The sequence below is a fragment of the Ictalurus furcatus genome, chromosome 24 (genome assembly GCF_023375685.1).
Source record: "Ictalurus furcatus strain D&B chromosome 24, Billie_1.0, whole genome shotgun sequence".
Lineage (NCBI taxonomy): Eukaryota > Metazoa > Chordata > Actinopteri > Siluriformes > Ictaluridae > Ictalurus > Ictalurus furcatus.
In genome coordinates, this window is record NC_071278.1 from 11,033,285 (window position 1) to 11,052,272 (window position 18,988).

The window sequence follows — 18,988 nt, forward strand, 5'->3', positions numbered from 1 at the left end:
TCATCAACCTACACCTACCCCTGCTGAGCGCTGTTCATAATGACTGTGTAATATTGTTGTGTGTTAAACAGGATAGTATAAAAACACATGTTTATACTTCAGAATGCTCTGTTTTCTTTCTTTGGCTCATTTCAGGATCAGAAAAATGAAAAAAGACAAACCTCCACAGTAATTACAGTGTGTGTAAAGCCCACATGCTGCCCCGTACTGTTGGTTGTTTGGTAGATAGCATTATCTTCAGTTCAGCAACATTATAGAGGCAGAGGTCCAGCTTTTCTCGCTCTTTCTCTCTTTCTGTCTGACAAAGCCACCTGGGATGCTCGATATTATCCTTCTGTTTCCTTTGACACTGTACAGCTGGCTTTTACACCAGCAAAAATGTCATCCATTATTCTAAACAACATTCCAGCGCATTGTCCAGGCCTGAGCTTCAGCGTGCATCGTCAACGTTTTAGTGCACAAAGGTTTAAAATATCTATTGTGTCATGCTGGGAAAACACGTTCTTATCAGCAGTCACCTATCTGCAGCCTGGACAAGGCCTTTCTCTGTCCCTGGAGGAAGTTCTTTTATTGGATGCTTCTAAACAGTGACCTGACTCTGACTTCTATCTGCTCATTGATTAGATCTAACCTCGGTTGCCCCAACACCTCTCTGCCTGCCAGATAGTCCGCAGCCATACCACACAAGTCTTCATCTCTGTGCACTGCTGTGAAAGAGTGGAGGAAAAGTAGAGCTATGCTTCCTCTGTTTACTACAAGCCTGAGAAAACATTTATGGCATTCTGTTGGGGCAAGGAATGTCTTGTTTTGGAATGAGAGGACAATGGATAACCTCTATTTTCAGACAGCGGTAGTCCTGGAGAAACAGGGTCGCAACTGTGGAATGTGGATTTCTATTTAGAAAAGGGGAGTGTGTTATACATTCAAGTCATTTTCCTTTCAGAGATCAGAAGTCAGACATGACTGAAGAAGTGGAAGTAACTGTCTCACTCCTTTACTCCTTATGTCATATCTTTACTTGCCCTACATCAAACTTGTGCTGAATGTAACTGGAACTTGTCAGTTGAGTGACCGTGCATGTTTTTCTATGTCGTCCCCTGTCTAGAGAGGACTGCATTCTTCCTCAGCCCACAAGAATCTTATGGGGGAGGATGCAGGAAGTGGCTCAATGGGTGACCACTGGGAGCCACGTATTTCAGACCCATCTTCCTGTGTGATAAATTTGAGATTTCCTTTGCTTTGGGGCCAGAGGACCCTTCCATGTAGGCAGTTTGTTCATGAGTAGGGAGTCATTGATTTGAGCTGCGGTTACTCAGAGGCAGGGAAACTAAGAGCAGCTGCTCCGTTTTGCCGCTAATCTGCTTACACTGCAGCCACTAATTGCATTGCAAATTATAAGTACGACTTTTTGAAAGAACTTGGGTCAGCGGTCATTAGGGACATGGTGCATGTCTTTTGCTTTCTACTGCACAGAGGGGAATTCCCCATTCACCAAAAAAACCCCGTCAAAGACTCCTCCGTAGAGCGTATCACACAGTGTCTGGTGTGGGCTTTTTACAGTCGGAGCAAAATGGAGGGATGGAGCTGTAGTAGTGTTTCAGTGAAGTATTTCCAAAACAACGGTCTAAAAGTCAAACTCGACGGATGCCATTTCAAACAAGCGGTGGAGACTTGTTTTGCTGAGGGTTTTCAGAAACACTAGGAGCTCCACTTATGGTGAGGTGAGGTTTTGATGGTTTTTGGAGCTATTTTTGGGACAGTGCCATGACTCGGAGAGTGATTGGAAGCCCTGTAACTGACCTCTACACTGTGATAAAGCAGCCTTCTCTCCCTCTCTCTCTCTCTCTCTTGCTTCCTCTCTCCCTCGGTATCTTCTCTGTTTTTCCATCTCTCCTTCTTTCTTCTCACTGTGGTTGTGTCGGCAGAGGCAGTCCAAGAGGACAGGGGACGTGTCCTTTCCCAGATAGCGCCTGGCGGAAGTGGGTGAAAGGTCATGAATGAGTGGGTTTGGCATTTGGAAAGGGGCGGGAACAAGGGGGGGGCAGGTCTAGGAGGAAGATGCTGCGACTGGCAGTGCTGTGTACTAGTTTCTCATTAAGAGTATTTAAACGGTGTCAGCAGTCAGACCTTAAACATGAACTGCTTACTTTACCGACAGGACACTAGGGAGTTCTGTACCACATTCATTTCCTGTAGCTACCTCCTGGTTTATGTGTTTTACAGTTTGTCTGCCTCGGGCTATTACACAGATCCCTTATACGCGTGTATGGCAGAAAAAAGGCTTTGTAAATATTGCTCCATGCCCCCATGAACCCTTGGCGACTCAAGGAATGGCGTGGGGCACATCCTGTCTCATATTCGATGAAGCAGATATCCCAGTAGTATTTAGCAGGTCTTCTCTTCCCAGACACAAGCTGGCAGAGCGCTCTAATCACGGTCCCATGTGGCTACACCCGCCATATCTGAGCCACACTGTTGTTGATGTAGATTTAAAAGGAAAGAAATAGAGTCCTCCTTATGGGACTTGAATTTTCAAGATGTTATTCTTGGTATGGTGCAGAAGAAAGGTGTCAGTTTTGCTGGAAGGAAGAAGTTGACTTTGTGGATGGTGCTGCAATAGTAATTGAGAGAAGTCGATAGAGGTCTTTTGGCATTTTTTTTTTTGGATTCCAGATTCCAGTGCAGGGATTTGAGTAGAGGAGCTCTGTGTTGTATTTGGGACTGAACACTCTTCCTTTTGGCCCAACACATGCCTTTTACTGTACAGACAGGAAGCCTGGGTGGGATACATCACTGGTGAATAACTGTCTTTGACTGTACAAATGAATTCTTAGACAAAGTTCAACAAAGTTTAAAGAAAGTTGGTGACTTGGTTTATTTATAGAAATGTTTAGATTGGGGCTATCATATTTCCTCATTTTTTAAAAATTACCCCTTCATACAGCTGTTGTAAACATACCTACAAATCATTTATGCATTAACTTGGCCGCTATTTGTGACACTTCATGTACACAAGTACATTTTGATGGATCTTTGAGAGTCGGCTGTTTGAATTTTTTGCTCCATGTCCATCCATCCATCCATTTTCTGTACCGCTCATGGGATTGCGGCCGAGCCTGGAGCCTGTCCCAGGGAACTCGGGGCACAAGAGATGAGGTCGCAACCCATCACAGGGCACAATCTCACACACATTCGCACACCCATTTACACAAAACGAAACATTTGGAAACGCCAATCAGTCTACAACGCATGTCTTTACTGCAAACTGATATCGAACCGTGCATGTGTCACCAGACCTAGCACTCTATGGAATTAAATTTGTGCCACCAGTATTGAAGAAAAATACTCTGAAAACAGAAAACAATGAACTCTGTGGTAAAAATTTAACATGGTCTTCTTTGTTAACCATTTTCTAAGCTTTGTTTCCGTTAATGATACTTCCAGAGTTTTCGTTCACGTTTGGGACGGTGTGGGCAGGGCTTAACAGCTATTTACTTTCATTGGCTAGAGAGATTTGGATCAACAGCTGAGGAGTGTCCAGCTGAGGAGAAGGATGATGGCGTTGATGATAATGACACCGACGCCGCTCCGTGCCGCTCCTGAGAGTGCATCTCGAAAAAATAGTCGTATAACACCACTCGAACCTCAAATATTAATAATGAACTAATGTACTGATTAAGTAAATAAGTAATTTCCACAACAAAGTACAAAACACTATAACTATACAGAGAACCGAACAGATCCAGTCCAACACTGAAACCTCTACTTCCAGGTCAGGGAGCTGTCGATCCAAATCTCACTAGCCAATGAGAGTCGATCGCTGTTTAGCCCCTCCCACACAAGAGGTTTGTACTAGAATCTCAAATGTAAACTTGTGGCGCATAAACGAAAAGTTTGAAAGTATAAATGAAAACTCTGGCAGCGCATTCGTAAACCATGATTTACGAAAAGGAAACTTTTAACAAAAACTGTTGACAAAGAACGCTGTTTATTTGAAGACCATGTTACATTTCTGTCTCTGAGTTCACCGTTTTCAGTTTCAGAGTGTTTTTCTTCTCTCTCGTTGTGTATTTTTGGCCTAAATTTAATTCCATAACAATCTTAACTAAACCAAAGCAAGTAATTAAAGCATGTTTGTACCTGGATATATTTATCAACAATAATGTTACAATACGATAAGCCCAACCAATGATGGACGCTACATCGAGAGTTTAGAATTACGCATTTATATTTTCCTTTATTTAATTTTTTTTGGCAAAAGGAGCTCATGGTATAAATATGCTGTTTAAATGGCACTTTGTGGGTATATGTATATGAGTATATGTGAGAATCAAATTGTATCTGCTTTGACCTTATTGTAGTTGTCAGTTTTTGTGTTTAACATGTGAAAGTAAGATTGTTTTCTTTAGAATCTCGTGTTGATCACATGTGGTCTTTAGGTCCAAAGGACTGCTGCACACTGGTAAATAGTCACAAACACTTTTTTTTTTAGAGAAGTGAAGAACAGTGCTTCGACAGAATCGTTGTGTGTGCAAATCTCCGGTTGCTTGCGGTGAAAATTCTCATTGATTGCGTGCTGGGTATCGCAGTGACAACACATTGATGGATGTAGACAAAATGGCGAATTCTGCCAAAGCCCTCAGGCTGAGTGACGCCATACTGTGCTCCAAAACACTACATAGTACTGATAAATAGCATAGTAAATACTAGTTGTATGCTGAAATTTTCCTTAAAGGGTTCAGTATGTATTACATTACAGTGGGCATCTTGCCTCCAGAGTAATGATTTCAGTGCAGTTTCTGGGAATGAAGCTGTACTGTAGTCCAAAGTTCACTCACATTCTCAGCACTGGGTCAAAGCAGTTTTTATTGCAGAAGCTGAGGCCACTGTGTCCAGAACGAGCAAGGCATGACTCATGAATGACTTATGCATTAGAAATGTTTCCCTCTCTCACGTTCTTTGTCTTTTGGTCTCTTTCAGGGCATGAGGGTGTTGGTGGATGCCCGGGACAAGCTCAAGGTACCCTGGCAGAACTCGGAAAATGAGAAGCATGGCATGTTTGTTATGTCGTTCGAGAACAAGGCAGGGATGCCGGTGGAGCCCTGTACTTTCCAGCTGTATGTACCTGCCCTCCAGGCACTCTGGGGTGACTCGGGCATCCAGGAGGCCTACGGGCGCAGGAGCGAATTCCAGCTGGTGAGTAACTTTCATCTGAGGGTGCTACTGGGCCTGGCCTCTGAGTAACACACACACACACACACACACACACAAACACGGGAGTGTCTTTCACCAAAATGCTCGGTCTGATCATGAATGCTTTTTGAAACTGGGTGCTTATAAATTATGAACTCAAGCCCGAAGGTGTGTCAGTTTATTATTATTTATATTTATTTATTTATTATTTAGTTCTGTCTTTGTGTTCTTTATTGTACTGAAAAAGCAGATACTTAAAGCTATACGCTGTGATTTAAAAACAACTACCTTTACAAAACAATGATTAGTATGGCTAACGTTATAGACTTAACCAAATACTGTGTCTGTATAGTTACTGATATAAAGCCAATACTGTTACAAACTCGTTTAAAAGTAGAGTAAGGGAACTTTACTCTGTTCACATGTTGATTAGACTTTACTCTGTAAACGGAGAAGGAACCGGTACTTGAGAAGACTACCCCAAGTTGACGAGTTGAAATTGCAAGTTGAGGGGGTGCTTTCGGTGGTTTTTACTGGTTGTAGGCGGGGAACTACAAATTGCAACTTCGCCTTGAAGGCAACATTATATACAAAACTTCACATGGTGAGAACTGAGCTTTCGGTGCATTATTTGCCTTTTTTATACACATCGTAAACATCTAAAACCTTCACGCACTTGGCCATGAGGGAAAAGAAATGACTCTTTGTCATATACAATCAATTGTCTTTGATGGTAAATGATGATGAGTTAAATCTGATGGTAAGAACATACTACAAAAGAAGCGACACTGTACATTAATTGTTTGTATAATATAAGCCTTTCAGTAGTAGATATTTAGTATTAAGAAAGCTCACTAAAGGGAAGATGGATATGTCAGCGCACACCTAGTTATATAGTCTCTGATTAGTTCGAAGGTGGTGATTAATTTTATTTATAACAGCACGGCTCTATCAGTAGTTCCAGCTGCAAGGAAAACCACAGGTTTAAATTAATACACTCGTTTTAATACTTTATCGTTTCTATAGTACGGACTAACACAGGGACTCCTATGGAGGACGCACTACGTAAATGCATTTAAAAGTTTCTTTTTGGAAAGAGTCGCCAGTGTCTGTGCAATTTTTGTCAGAGGTAAAGCTGATCCTTTAGGTTTCCCACCACAGGAAAGTCTTCAGAACGTAGGTCTTTTTGGTTTCTCGCTAACATTACAAACTGCAAGAGAAAGCAAAAGAGAGCCTGGTGATGGAACGACATAACAGGGAGTAACTTGCTTTGCGGACGTTACACAACATTAACTTTGTTAATAAATGGACAAACATTATGTGTTGTTTTTTAATAAATGTAAAAAATTGTAATCGCTGTGAAATTTCTGCGGTTATAAGAGGAATACAAAAAACTTTTGGACATGTCGATCTAGGAAAATAATCAACTTTAGGATGGAATCTCTGCATCACACCAGCACATTATTTTTCTATAACAGCATGGCGCTTCTTGATGTTTACTTGCTTTTTCTGGATAGTAGAAGTGGCATACATGCCTCTGCCATCCTCTAGATAATTCTGAATTATTCACCATTACAAAACTAGGTCAGTGGAGCAGAATGGAGGCCAATGAGAAAAATCTCTTGGCTAACTTTAACCCCTGTAGCCATGCAAAGCTGTGTAACTATGTTTGACTCTACTGCCTCATTGTAACAGAGACATTAAATAAAAGTTAAAAAAAAAGATCATTGAGTGAACAGCTTCAAACAATACCTTCTTCGATGGAAGGAAGAAACCGTAATTGCTTGTTACCGAGAGTTCTGAGAGCATACTGGCAATGCATGGATGACCAGAGAATGGCCTTTGCTTGGTGATGTGCATATCAAACCCTTATAATGAAGGGAAAGATTTGACACGGCTCACAATGTCTAATCATTTCACTAATATGCTTGTTATTCTCTTACTTGTCATCACTGATCTGTCACATCCACTGCACACAAATGAAATAAGACTGGAAAGGATCACATTTCCATCAGATCTGACAATTTGCTTTAATCTGCTTTGGACAGAATTGATTTAGGGTCAGGTACTGACTGATTAACCGCCGTCTTTAACACAGCCGTCTCAGAACATTTACAGTGCTGTGAAAAAGTATTTTCCTGATTTCTTCTATTTTGTGCATATTTATCACATTTATTTGTTTCAGAGCTTCAAACAAAAATTGAATACAAGACAAAGCCAACCTGAGGTAACCGCACAGTATAAAGAAGTTATCTAACACTAACTGGCCCTGTGCGAAAAAGTAACCCTCGTAAGTTACTTAAGCAAACAGTTATCCATATTGAATTGATAATTGGGTGGAGTTAGACTAAGCATATCCAGACTTGATTATTGCCAACCCTGTTGAATCTAAACATAAACAGAACAGGCAGAACATTTCCAGCAATATTAAGTGAAACTATGCTGTGGAAATTCCAGAAGAGATTTGACAGAACATAATTGAAGTATATCAGTCTGGAAAGGGTTACAAAGCCATTTCTAATGCTCTGGGATTCCAGCGAACCAGACTGAGAGCCATTATCTCCAAATGGAGGAAGCTTGGAACAGTGTTGAATCTTCCCAGAAGTGTCCAGCCTACCAAAATTCCTCCAAGAGAGCAGCGACAAATCATCCAGGAAGTCACAAAATAACCCAGATGAACATCATAAAGATCTTGCTCGCCTCAGATAAGGTCAGTGTTCTTGATTCCACTATTAGAAAGAGACAGAGCAAAAAAACAAACAAACAAACAACAAAAAAAAAAAAACACAGCTAAAACAAAAGAGGAACATAAAGGCTGAACTAAGAATTGCCAAAAGAAAAAAGTCTTTCGGAATAATGTTCTGTAGACTGGTCAGTCAAAAGTGGAACATTTTGGAAGGCATAGGTCCCGTTACATCTGGCGTAAAGCTAACAGAGCATTCCACAATAATAATATCATACAGTCAAACATGGTGGAGGTAGTTTGGCGGTGTGGGGATGCTTTGCTGCTTCACGATGTATGATTTTCCATAATTAACAGAAGTCTGCTCTTTACTAGAAGACCTTCAAGCAGTCTAGTGCAATTGGGCTATGCAGTAAGACAACGATCGAGTAGAGTGTGCCAAAACTTTTCCACACTTATCTCCAGTTATCATAAGCATTTGGTTGCGGTTGTTGCTGTTAAAGATTGCACAAGAAGTTATTAAGTTGACTTTTTCACACAGGTCATATAGGGTTTTTTCCCCCTTCAGTACACGGAACGATCATTTTAAAACTGTTTTGCGTTTCCTCGTGTTCACTTTGTCTTATATTGCATTTTTATATGAGGATCTGAAACCATTTAGTGTGACAAATATGCTAAAACAGAGGAAATCAGGAGGGGGGCAATACTTTTTCCATGGCGTTGTACATTTGCAGGCAGTATACGTGTCTTAAGACAGTGACTTAAAATTCATTTTTTCGTTTTCTTTTTGGTTTTTATCTTACTTAAATCATGCTTGAACAGAGATGAACTGTTCTATTGTTCTAGTATTGCTAGCATGATTTATGGTCTGTATATTTATTTATTTTTTTTTTACATTTCATATTACACCCCCAGGGACTAAACTTTTGCCTTCCTGTTCTTTGTGGCTGTATACAAGGGTCAACGTCTTCCTTCAACAGTTATTATGTACGTGAAGTGCATTAATAATAACTTAATGACGTCTTCAGCGTTGGAATAAACCCCGTGTTTTGTGTGAAGGAACTGAATCTGTTAATGGCATGGTGTGTAGTGGTGAAGTTGGGTCAGAGTACTGACAGCGCTTTGTTTTGTTCTCCCATTCTGCTGTGTGAGGGCTTTCTTGTTATGGGAACAGTCTGGGGCACATTGAGTGGGAGGATGTTACAGTGTTCAGTCACGCTGTTGGACTGCACAACTCGCACAACCTTTTAATCAGCCAGAGCTGAGGCCGTTATTTCTGCTTTTAATGTTTCTCTTTTAATGGACAAGGCTGTGCTTGTGTGCATGCTGATTTTTTTTCTTCTTCTTCTAACTTTCATGCTGTTAGATCAGATTTCATTATCTTTTTGGCATGTCTTTGGCTAGTTAGTTGTTATTGCTAAATCATGTATCATATATATTTTATTTTATGTTTCAATACAATGTCCTGCTGCACATTTCATAAATAGAGAACTTTTCAGTAACAAAAATGGACAAATCATACATTTATTAGTCAAGATGGAAGCTCCAGTATGCTGCCCAGTCCCATATTGAGATACTTGACCCAATGTAATAATATATGCTAGTTATCGTAACAAATGAGTTATTATCCTCTTAAAGTTTCTAATGTACCACACTGTGTTTGCAGTCTCAACAAAATAATGTGTAACAAGGGAGACTCAGAGGCCTAGTAAGGACCTGTGACCAAGAATGGAAAATGGTCTGCACATATATAGCGCTTTTGTTTTCTTTCATTTTTTTTTTTTAAACCTTAACGGTTCTACAAAGCGCTTTACACTGGTTCTCATTCACCCATTCACACACACTCACACATCAATGGAAGCAGAGCTGCCATGCAAGGCGCTAACTTACCATCGGGAGAAATTGGGGTTCAGTGTCTTGAGTCATGTGCGCCGGGAATCGAACCGCCAACCCTACGATTAGTGGACAACCCGCTCTACCACCTGAGCAACAGCTGCTGAAAAAGGAGTTTATTACAGAATGCAGCAAACAAAGCGAAATCACAATATCCAATATGATAAGGTGCACAGATGTCGAAACACAAACCGTCAGGTTCAACAAGGTTAAAGGATAATCCAAAGACAAATCCAATAAACGCCACAAGGGTTTGAAACACGTAAAGGCACTCGACTATAACAAGGCTCGAAATGTACTCAAACAAAGGGAATGGCAAGACTTCAGGATGAAGCCAGGAAGTGAATGGTAGAGGTTGTGTTAGTATTCTGGTGGCAAATTCTTTTCAAAATTTGCGATGCAGTTTGTGGAGTTTTTTGTGCTTCTTGAATTGCATGAAATAGTTGTGCACGGTCTTTCGCAGTGATGTTTGTTGGTAAATCAGACCTTTTAGCTGTACTCATGTTCGACACACGTGAATCGAAGAGGGCTTTGGCTGAACGCGCGTTGTGATGATGTCACATGACGCATCTTGGCCCAAATCTGTGGAAAATCTGCGGTAATTTTTTTTTAAAATTGCAAACTCCTCCAAATATTGTGGAGTTTCCTTGATTTTGCATTAATCGCTAAATCCTGGCAGGACTGAATATACAGGACCGATTGCTTGTATGTGACGACAACCCTATAAACCGTGAAATTTTTTTCCCTTTTTGCTATCGCATATTCATTAAGATAATAAATATTTTGCGAAATGCTGTTTATTTATTTATTATTATAATTTCCTCCCTCTGATTTTCTCCCTAAAGAAGCCAAAATAATTTAGTCTTGGCTAATTCCTGCCCATCAGTTAGGTCTCCCCTATCATACGACAGCTCCCAAACAGAGAAGGTGAAGGCTATGATGTTCTTCCTCCAAAATACATGAATGTGCACCAACCAGCTGCATTTTTTTAACTGCTGCTCGTGCTGCATCACAGGTGATGTAATACACTCGGAGGAAAGCACTATCCGCCCCTTCCTCATTCATGAGCGCATTGATGCTCATGATTGGCTAGTGTCGCTGTGATTGAAAGAGGGTATGCACCTGTTGTGTGTGTATATATATATATATATATATATAGAAAGAGAGAGAGAGAGAGAATCCTTATTTTATAAAAGCATCAACACAAGTCATGAGAAAATGGAAGTGGCATTTTTGTCTTTAACCCCATCTAAGCTAAAATATTTCATTTGTGGCACTACTGCATGAACTTCAGGGAAGAATTATTCAGAAATGAGAGTCACTTTCACATTCTTTCACTTCTAATTAGGGCTGAATGGCTTCTCTTGCCATAGTTCGTGAGCTTTAAATGTCATTCCACTGTTAATTATGAAAGAAATTCAAAGGCTAGTCTTGATCGAACAACTTTAAATCAATGAAGAACCGTCATTAAGACATAAAAGACCCTTACGAACAGACCTTATTCATTTCCCTAGACAGCTAAAATCATTAGGCACACATTTCCAGGAAAAGCATTCTACTTGTATTATGATTGGATGTGAATGCTGCTTTGCTTGAAGGCTTTGGGGAGTTCATGGACAGGAAGTCTGTAATTCTGCTTCGTTGAAAGTTGACATTGCCACCTCCAGAAAACCACATTGGCCTGCAGCCATTGTGCAGACTAGTGAACAACTTTGTGTCTGCTTCTCTAGCCACACAACAGTCAGACTTGAGTCAGAGACATGATTCGTTTCACTAACTTAAAGTAACATCCTCTTCAGCCAAACATAGGGTCACTGCTTCCAGTTCAAACCTGCTCTATGTTTGAAAGCGATTCCTCAGGCACTCATTCACTATTTACTATATAGAGCTTTATATACAGTAGGGTATAAATAATTGAGAAATTTATTCAACATTTATACTAGCGAGTGCTCACAACTTTTTGTATGTGGACATGTCGTGTTTTGCTATTACAACATCGAGGACTGAAAGCCAAGGCGCCATAACAGATGCTTTTAATGCATTTGTAAGCCGAATAAAGTTGAGCTAGTTAACTTTAAGCTAGATAAACATCTCCATTAAACACAGCTCCTCAGTAAGAACATGAAGAAACTAATGTTAGCTAGCTAGTTTCCTGGTACAGATTTTAGGTGAGCTTTAGGAGTAGGTTTATTACATCGATATATATTATATTAGTAAGCTAAAGATGTAAGATTTTTACTTAGCAATCCAAGTTCACAGATGTCACAGTTAGCTACTTAGCTGAAATGAAATGGGCATTTCAAAGACGGTCATTTTTGATCAGCAGCGTGGACCCATTATCCTTTCTGTAACCAGAACTGTCCTCTGTTGGCTTGCAAAGGTGTCTGATTTGATAGTGTATGGTAAAAACAATGGTAAAAAACAAAAGCACAATACAATCTTGTTAGGGGTCCAAGCACTGAAGGAAGATATTTTTTTTTGCACTGTGTAGAAATCTTGACTCATAGCTTTCATCAAGATTATTAATCCATTATAATGATTGCTGGCAGCATGAGCTCGTATAGAGGAAGAAATAAAGGAAGTACTACTTAAGCAAATAACCTTCTGATTCTTTAAACAGGAGACATTTCCTTTCCCACACGAGTCCTCTATTTTAATCTAGCTATAGTTATTAAATAAGTCATGCGACACGTAAAGCTGTCCTTTGAGAACTTCAGGAGTCATAAAGCGAGTTGAGGGTTTCAGCCTGGTTCATAATCACACACTAGGCATACATCTGTTGTCTCCGCTCCTTACCAAACAATGATGATGTGATGTTTGTGGAGTGTTAGTAGAAATTCATATCGACCAAAGCAAGAAGACATGCCAGCAAAAGCAGCCAGGAGGATCGAGTGATACAGAGCCAAAGAAAGACAGACAGAGGAGTGTGAGAAGAGAGTACAAGGGGCTTAGCTCAAACAGAGAGGCTCTCCAAAGTGACAATCCAACGAGGCTTATCCTGTCTTCACGTTGTGGCTGAAAGCATTAGTTTTTATTATCCGAGGAAACCCCACTGCCCATCTAAATACAGCCTGCAGCTTACAAAAGCATTCCATCACTAGTACAGTTAATACAGGTACACAGAGACGCACAAAATGAAGGCACTCGAGTTTTACTCAACCTTAAGAACACCCAAAGAAAACCTGATTTTATTTTGAAACATGTAACCCAAGGTAGATACACCCACTACTGCTTAAGTGTCAGCCACCATTCCAATAAAAAGATAGAGATCATGGGGATGTGGCTGAAAATATTCCCGCTCAGAAAAAAGCGAAACATTTTTTATTATACATTGGATAAATGCCGGGGTTAAATTGTACAATGTTATACCCTGGCAACAACCATGTTTGGGCCAGATGACCATAGGAGTCATGAAATAGTCCTGGCAGTTGCACTGGCAGCTTGAAATCAGCTCTATCTGTCAACATGTATTAGAAAAAATAGAGAAAACTATTATATATATTTAAATTATTACATAAAACTAAACATTGTTACATTAAACTGATTACAATATTAGATCGAGATGGGAAATATGGCATAAAAATATAAATAAATAAACAAATTTCAGTTTTCTATACTGATAAATTTAATATTTATCAGGATATAGAATTGAGTAACACTGACACAGATTTTATACAATAAATAAATATTTCTATTTCTATGAAAACTGACCTGAAATTCATAAAAATGCCTCTAATTATAGAGCCATTGCTACATAAAGCGCATGCAGACCACACGCTGTGCACAGGGCAGCATATCTCTGCTCAGGTCTCCAAAATATCCATCCGTCCATACCACTTATCCTATACAGGGTCGCAGGGAGCTGGAACCTATCTCAAGGGAACTCGGGGCACGAGGCAGGGGACAGGGTGGCAACTCATTGCAGGGAACAATCGCACACACGTTCACACACAACGGTCAATTTGGAAATGCCACTCAAATTTGTCTTTGGACTGGGGAGGAAACCAGGGTACTTTGAGGAAACCCCCAGAGCACAAGGAGAACATGCAAACTCCATGCACACAGGGTTGAGGCGGAAATTAAACCCCCAACATCGGAGGTGCAAGGCAAACGTGCTAACCACTAATCCACCGTGCCCCAGCTCCAAAATAATAATTAAAAATAAAAAGATTACCTTGCATGTTCACTGTATACCTTTTTCATCATTTTAAATCAGCATTCTCCATCATTATTATAAAATCATTATAATTGAACTGCCATTTATAGGACCCCATTTTGACTCATTGCAGCACTGCTTCTCAGCTTCATAATACATTCTGACAGTATGTCCTGCGAACTTTTTGGATAGTTCAGGAAACACCAAAACGGCAGTAAATCTGATAGAATACACTATATTGGCAAAAGTTTGCGTAACCATTACACCAATACAGTATGTGGGCCTTCCCCGAACTGTTACCACAAAGCTGGAAGCACACGATTGTTTGGATTTCTTTGTATGCTACATTGTTACAATTTATGGGTAGAAAGGAAAGAATTTGAAATGCTTGACGTGTCTTCTCTCATGTCTTAGTGACCAGGATAAGACTTGGCCTGATTTCTTTTCTCACAGAAGTAGAGGGTTTGATTGAAATGTTTGATGCTGTTAGACAGACAGTCCAAAGTAAGTAAATGGAACACGTTCGATGGTGTGTGTGCTGCAGTAGAAAACTGAAGCTCTTCCAAATAGCCGGCTGATAAGCAGCAGGGTTTGCATTCCAGTGTGGGTGCACCATGAGAACCATTTCTCCTCCTCTCAGAGCTCTGCATCCAGCCAAGACACTACTGCCACAGTGCATGCTTCAGCCAGCAACCATTTCTGAGGAGACTGTGTCACCTCTTGCAGACTGCTTCCATGTTTGCAGCAGAGGTCTTCTCCGTTGCAGGTGTTTGGTTTTGTTTGATTATGCAGCTTTTGACTGCTGGCTCTTCATCTACTGCACTTGTGTCAATATGCTGAACTTTGTTTAGGTTACGCTTCTGAGGATGTGGTGGAATCTGCTTGAACCGAGTGTGCTGAGTCAATCGCAGCTTGGTTTTATCGCACTCTTTAATTAAAGGAAATCCGTGCTTGAGCATGTGTGTGTTTATGTGTGGGGTTTTGTGTTTGTGTGCGTAATAAGCAGTTTTCGGTGAGGCGTAAGCTCTGAGAGGACGTCCCTCGCCGCTTTTCTCTCGTGACTGAGGTCGTGTAAATAATGGACCATTGTTGCCTCGCTAGCTTCCAGTGAACACAAGGCCAGGCCGAGAGGAACACACTCCACCCCGGAAGACAGCCAGACATATTCACCCAGCCACGCCATCCTATCCAACGAGGGCCAATCAGAGGCCACTGTTCTCCCAATCAGGCTGGTCTTTTGGAGCAGAGCCCATCACAAACCACAGTTCTCCCAGCTGAAGCAGCAATGCAACATGGAAGCAGCACAGCTGAGAAAGGAAGTCAGATTCAAGAGTCATGCAAGGGGTTGAGCTTAAATACGAGGTTTATTTCTTCAGAGGCTTTTATAAAAAAAATTTTCTTTGTTTAATTTGGTGACTATGATGTTTTACTGTAAGATAATGGATGTAATTAATGAATATTGAGCAGGTTTTAAATATTTGAGTAGGACTATCTGTCTGGGGGTTATGGTGGCTTAGTGGTTAGCATGTTTGTCTCGCATTTCCGGGGTTGGGGTTCAAATCCTGCCTCCACCCTGTGAGTGCAGAGTTTGCATGTTCTCTCCGTGCTTCAGGGGTTTCCTCAAGGTACTCCGGTTTCCTCCTTCATTCCAACGACATGTATTGTAGGCCGATTGGCATCTCTAAATTGCCCATGGTGTGTGATTGTGCCCTGCAATGAGTTGGCACCCTGTCCAGGGTATCCCCCACCTTGTGCCCTACATTCCCTGGGATAGGCTCCAGGCTCCCCTGTGACTCTGTGTAGGATAAGCGATATGGAAGATGGATGGTTGGATTTTTTATCTTATGAAAAGCTTTCTTTAGGAAAGTATAAAAGTATCTTTAAATACAAATATGCATAAGTTCTAGTCTTACTTATCTTCTACTAATGACATGGCCTATAACATGTCATGGCTTTGTTTTTAGTTTATATTGTTCTACCATCTTGAGATTTTTTTTCACAGTGACTTAAGTAATGCAAAAAAAGTTATTTGACTTAAATAATGCTGGGGCTAAAACTGGGGACTGCACCAATCGGGTCCTAAGTATTTATAGGGAATGCTGCATCGGTATCAAGTTATGAATTCATCATATTACACTGATGTATTTTATCCTATGAGCACGAGCGATGTTGGCTGATACAGCACAGATCATCCTGGGGAATACAGGACACTAATTATTTTAAAGCTTTCAGCATGTTTGCTTCACATGTTTATACACAGTGCCCTCCACTAATATTGGCACCCTTGGTAAATATGAGTCAAGGGTGACTTCGGATTGTAGTTTTGGAGATTTTCTGACCCCAAGACGCAACTAACTTCTGCAATTCTCCAGCTGTGATCCTTGGAGATATTTTGGCCACTTGAACCGTCCTCTTCACAGTGCGTTGAGACAATATAGACACACGTCCTCTTCCAGGTTGATTCATAACATTTCCAGTTGACTGGAACTTCTTAATTATTGCACGGATAGTGGAAATGGGCATTTTCAATGCTTGTGCTATTTTCTTATAGCCACTTCCCATTTTGTGAAGCTCAACAACCTTTTGCCGCACATCACAGCTATATACCTTGGTCTTACCCATTGTGATGAATGACTAAGGGAATTTGGCCTATGTGTTAGCTCATATTTATACCCCTGTGAAACAGGAAGTCATGGTTGAACAATTTCCTCGTCCTAGTCACCCAGATGTACTTAAAAAATGTAAAGTATCAGTGGGAATATACTTCAAATATATTTTCCTATTCTGAATTCATAGGGGTGCCAACAATTGTTGCACACATATATTTAACAAAGTATTTAGGGCCTTCCCACATTATCAAAAATGTGGAAAGCAGGATTCATGCATCCCTAAACATTATTAGGTATAGGTATATGACTGGTATATGATGTCCAGGTATATGATTAGATATATGACTGATATTGGGATTAGTTATATAACAAAGTATCCACCAGTCTTGCTAAATGTTTTAATTGGCTTAAAATATAAAGGCACAGATATGTATACCTCTGGCGTAGCGCAACCATTTACAGTTCAGGTATAGCCTTTTTATCTATGCGGCAGCCTTATTAACTGTACAAACTGGCAACATTTTTATTATCATTGGAACTCATATCTTTGATTGATTACTACGGAAAAATGTTCATGGATTCAGAACTTAACGTCTTCTTCGTGGTTTGCTAAGTCAGTGAATTTTTGGGGTTTATTTCCAAACCTAATTTCCAGATGTCTGATTAATGAAAGTGAAGAAATCGTGGGATAAACAGTCCATCCTGAATTGAGTAGACTTGTACATTTTCCTATATTTGGACCTCAGTTATGTAACATGCTGAATTTTTCAAATAATTTTCCTTTGTGTGTGAGAGCAGGGTTTTATTGCAGTCTCTATGCTAAAGGGGTATACCTCAAACCTACTGTACAGTTCTGTCTACTTGGGGCCCTTCAGAAATTGATTAGGTGTATTTTATTCTGGCCAGAAGGTGCAACCTAGTGTTTTTTTCAGGACTGCCCATATGGTCTGTATTGTTTCATTGCCTTAGGGTGAGGAACATTGTTAAAATTTGGGCTGCTTTAGATGTGTCTGGGTATTTGAACTTTTCATTTTAATGTGATGTAAGTTATTTGGGCATGATTGGTATTACAACAGTGTCAGCAGAGAATTGCTTCAATTCTTTATTAGCAAAACTGGGTTGATTTAAGGATTTGACTGATATTTAGGGAGGCTTGAATGAGCCTGTGTTCTGGATGAAGGAGCATTTTAATTAATTCCCTGAAATATCATTGTTCAATAAAACCCTGAGGCATCTTACAAAGCGGTTAATGTTTACTTTAATGTTCAGAAAGGTGAACCTGTTCAATTGGACTTCTTGCCAACAATTACTATGTGTAAATGTAACTAATCTCAATTAGTTTTTCATACGTTCCCTCTTCACAGATCCAGGGCCCCCGGATTTATCAGAGTACAGCTTACTGTCTCTATGGAGTTTTATGTGTTCTCCCTGTGTCCACAATTCTCCGGATTCCTCCCAGTGTCCTAAAAACATGCATGTACATACTGGAGGTGGACATACTGCACTAAATTGCCAGTATGTGTGAATAAGTGTGTGAATGTGTGTGCGCATGGTGCCCTGTGATGGATTCGAGGTGAATACGCCCACTTTGCACCCTGAGATTGGCTCAGGTCCACCGCTGACCAGGCTCAAGCAGTAACTGAAGATGAATGAAAGAACACTTTTCATATTGATGCATTGCGACTTTACACTGCATTTTCTCAAAATGTCCTTGTTCTGTGGTTTTTTTTGGGGGGGGGGGGGGGGCATGGTGGCTTAGTGGTTCGCACGTTCGCCTTGCACCTCCGGGGTTGGAGGTTTGAGCCCCGCCTCTGCCCTGCATGCGTGGAGCTTGCATGTTCTCCCCATAGTTCGGGTGCTTCCTCAGGTTCCTCCGGTTTCCTCCCCCAGTCCAAAGACATGTGTTGAAGGCTGACTGGCATTTCCAAATTGTCCGTAGTGTGTGAATGTGTGTGTGATTGTTCCCTGTGATGGGTTGGCACCCCGTTCAGGGTGTCCCCTGCCTTGTGCCCTGAGTCCCATGGGATAGACTCCAGGTGGCCCTACGACCCTGTGCAGGATAAGCAGTATGGAAAATGGATGGATGTTCTACGTGGGCTTCACGTCCTGCACAAGCACTTTTCTCCCCTCTCCCAGATGAACAGTGGAAGTGACAGGGCAGAATGACGTGTGACTGTGAAAGGTGTCACTGGAGCTTTAAGTGCAGCTCTGTTGCATGTCATTTACTATCTGCAGACAGCCTCTGTCATAAGCTCGTTTCAGAGCGCTCTTCCGTTCTCATATCTTCCTGTCCACTCCTATCTAGGTCTTTATAGTTTGACTGATTCCAACTACTCCCAAGCTATCACTGGAACTTGATATGGTCCTGGAAATGGCTCATATGTCCCTGGCATTCTCCGACTGGAGATTATGGCCTAGACCAACCTATTTAAGTTATTTTTTATTGCTAGTATT

General features: G+C 40.8%; 1 protein-coding gene across 1 annotated transcript in view; it reads left to right on the top strand.

The window, feature by feature from the left end:
* Window positions 1–18,988, top strand: part of gna12a (guanine nucleotide binding protein (G protein) alpha 12a) — a 39,861-nt gene that overhangs the window by 8,058 nt on the left and 12,815 nt on the right. The window contains exon 2 of the mRNA XM_053612324.1: window positions 4,981–5,196. Coding sequence (XP_053468299.1) covers window positions 4,981–5,196 — 216 coding nt within the window. The remainder of the gene's footprint in view (window positions 1–4,980; window positions 5,197–18,988) is intronic.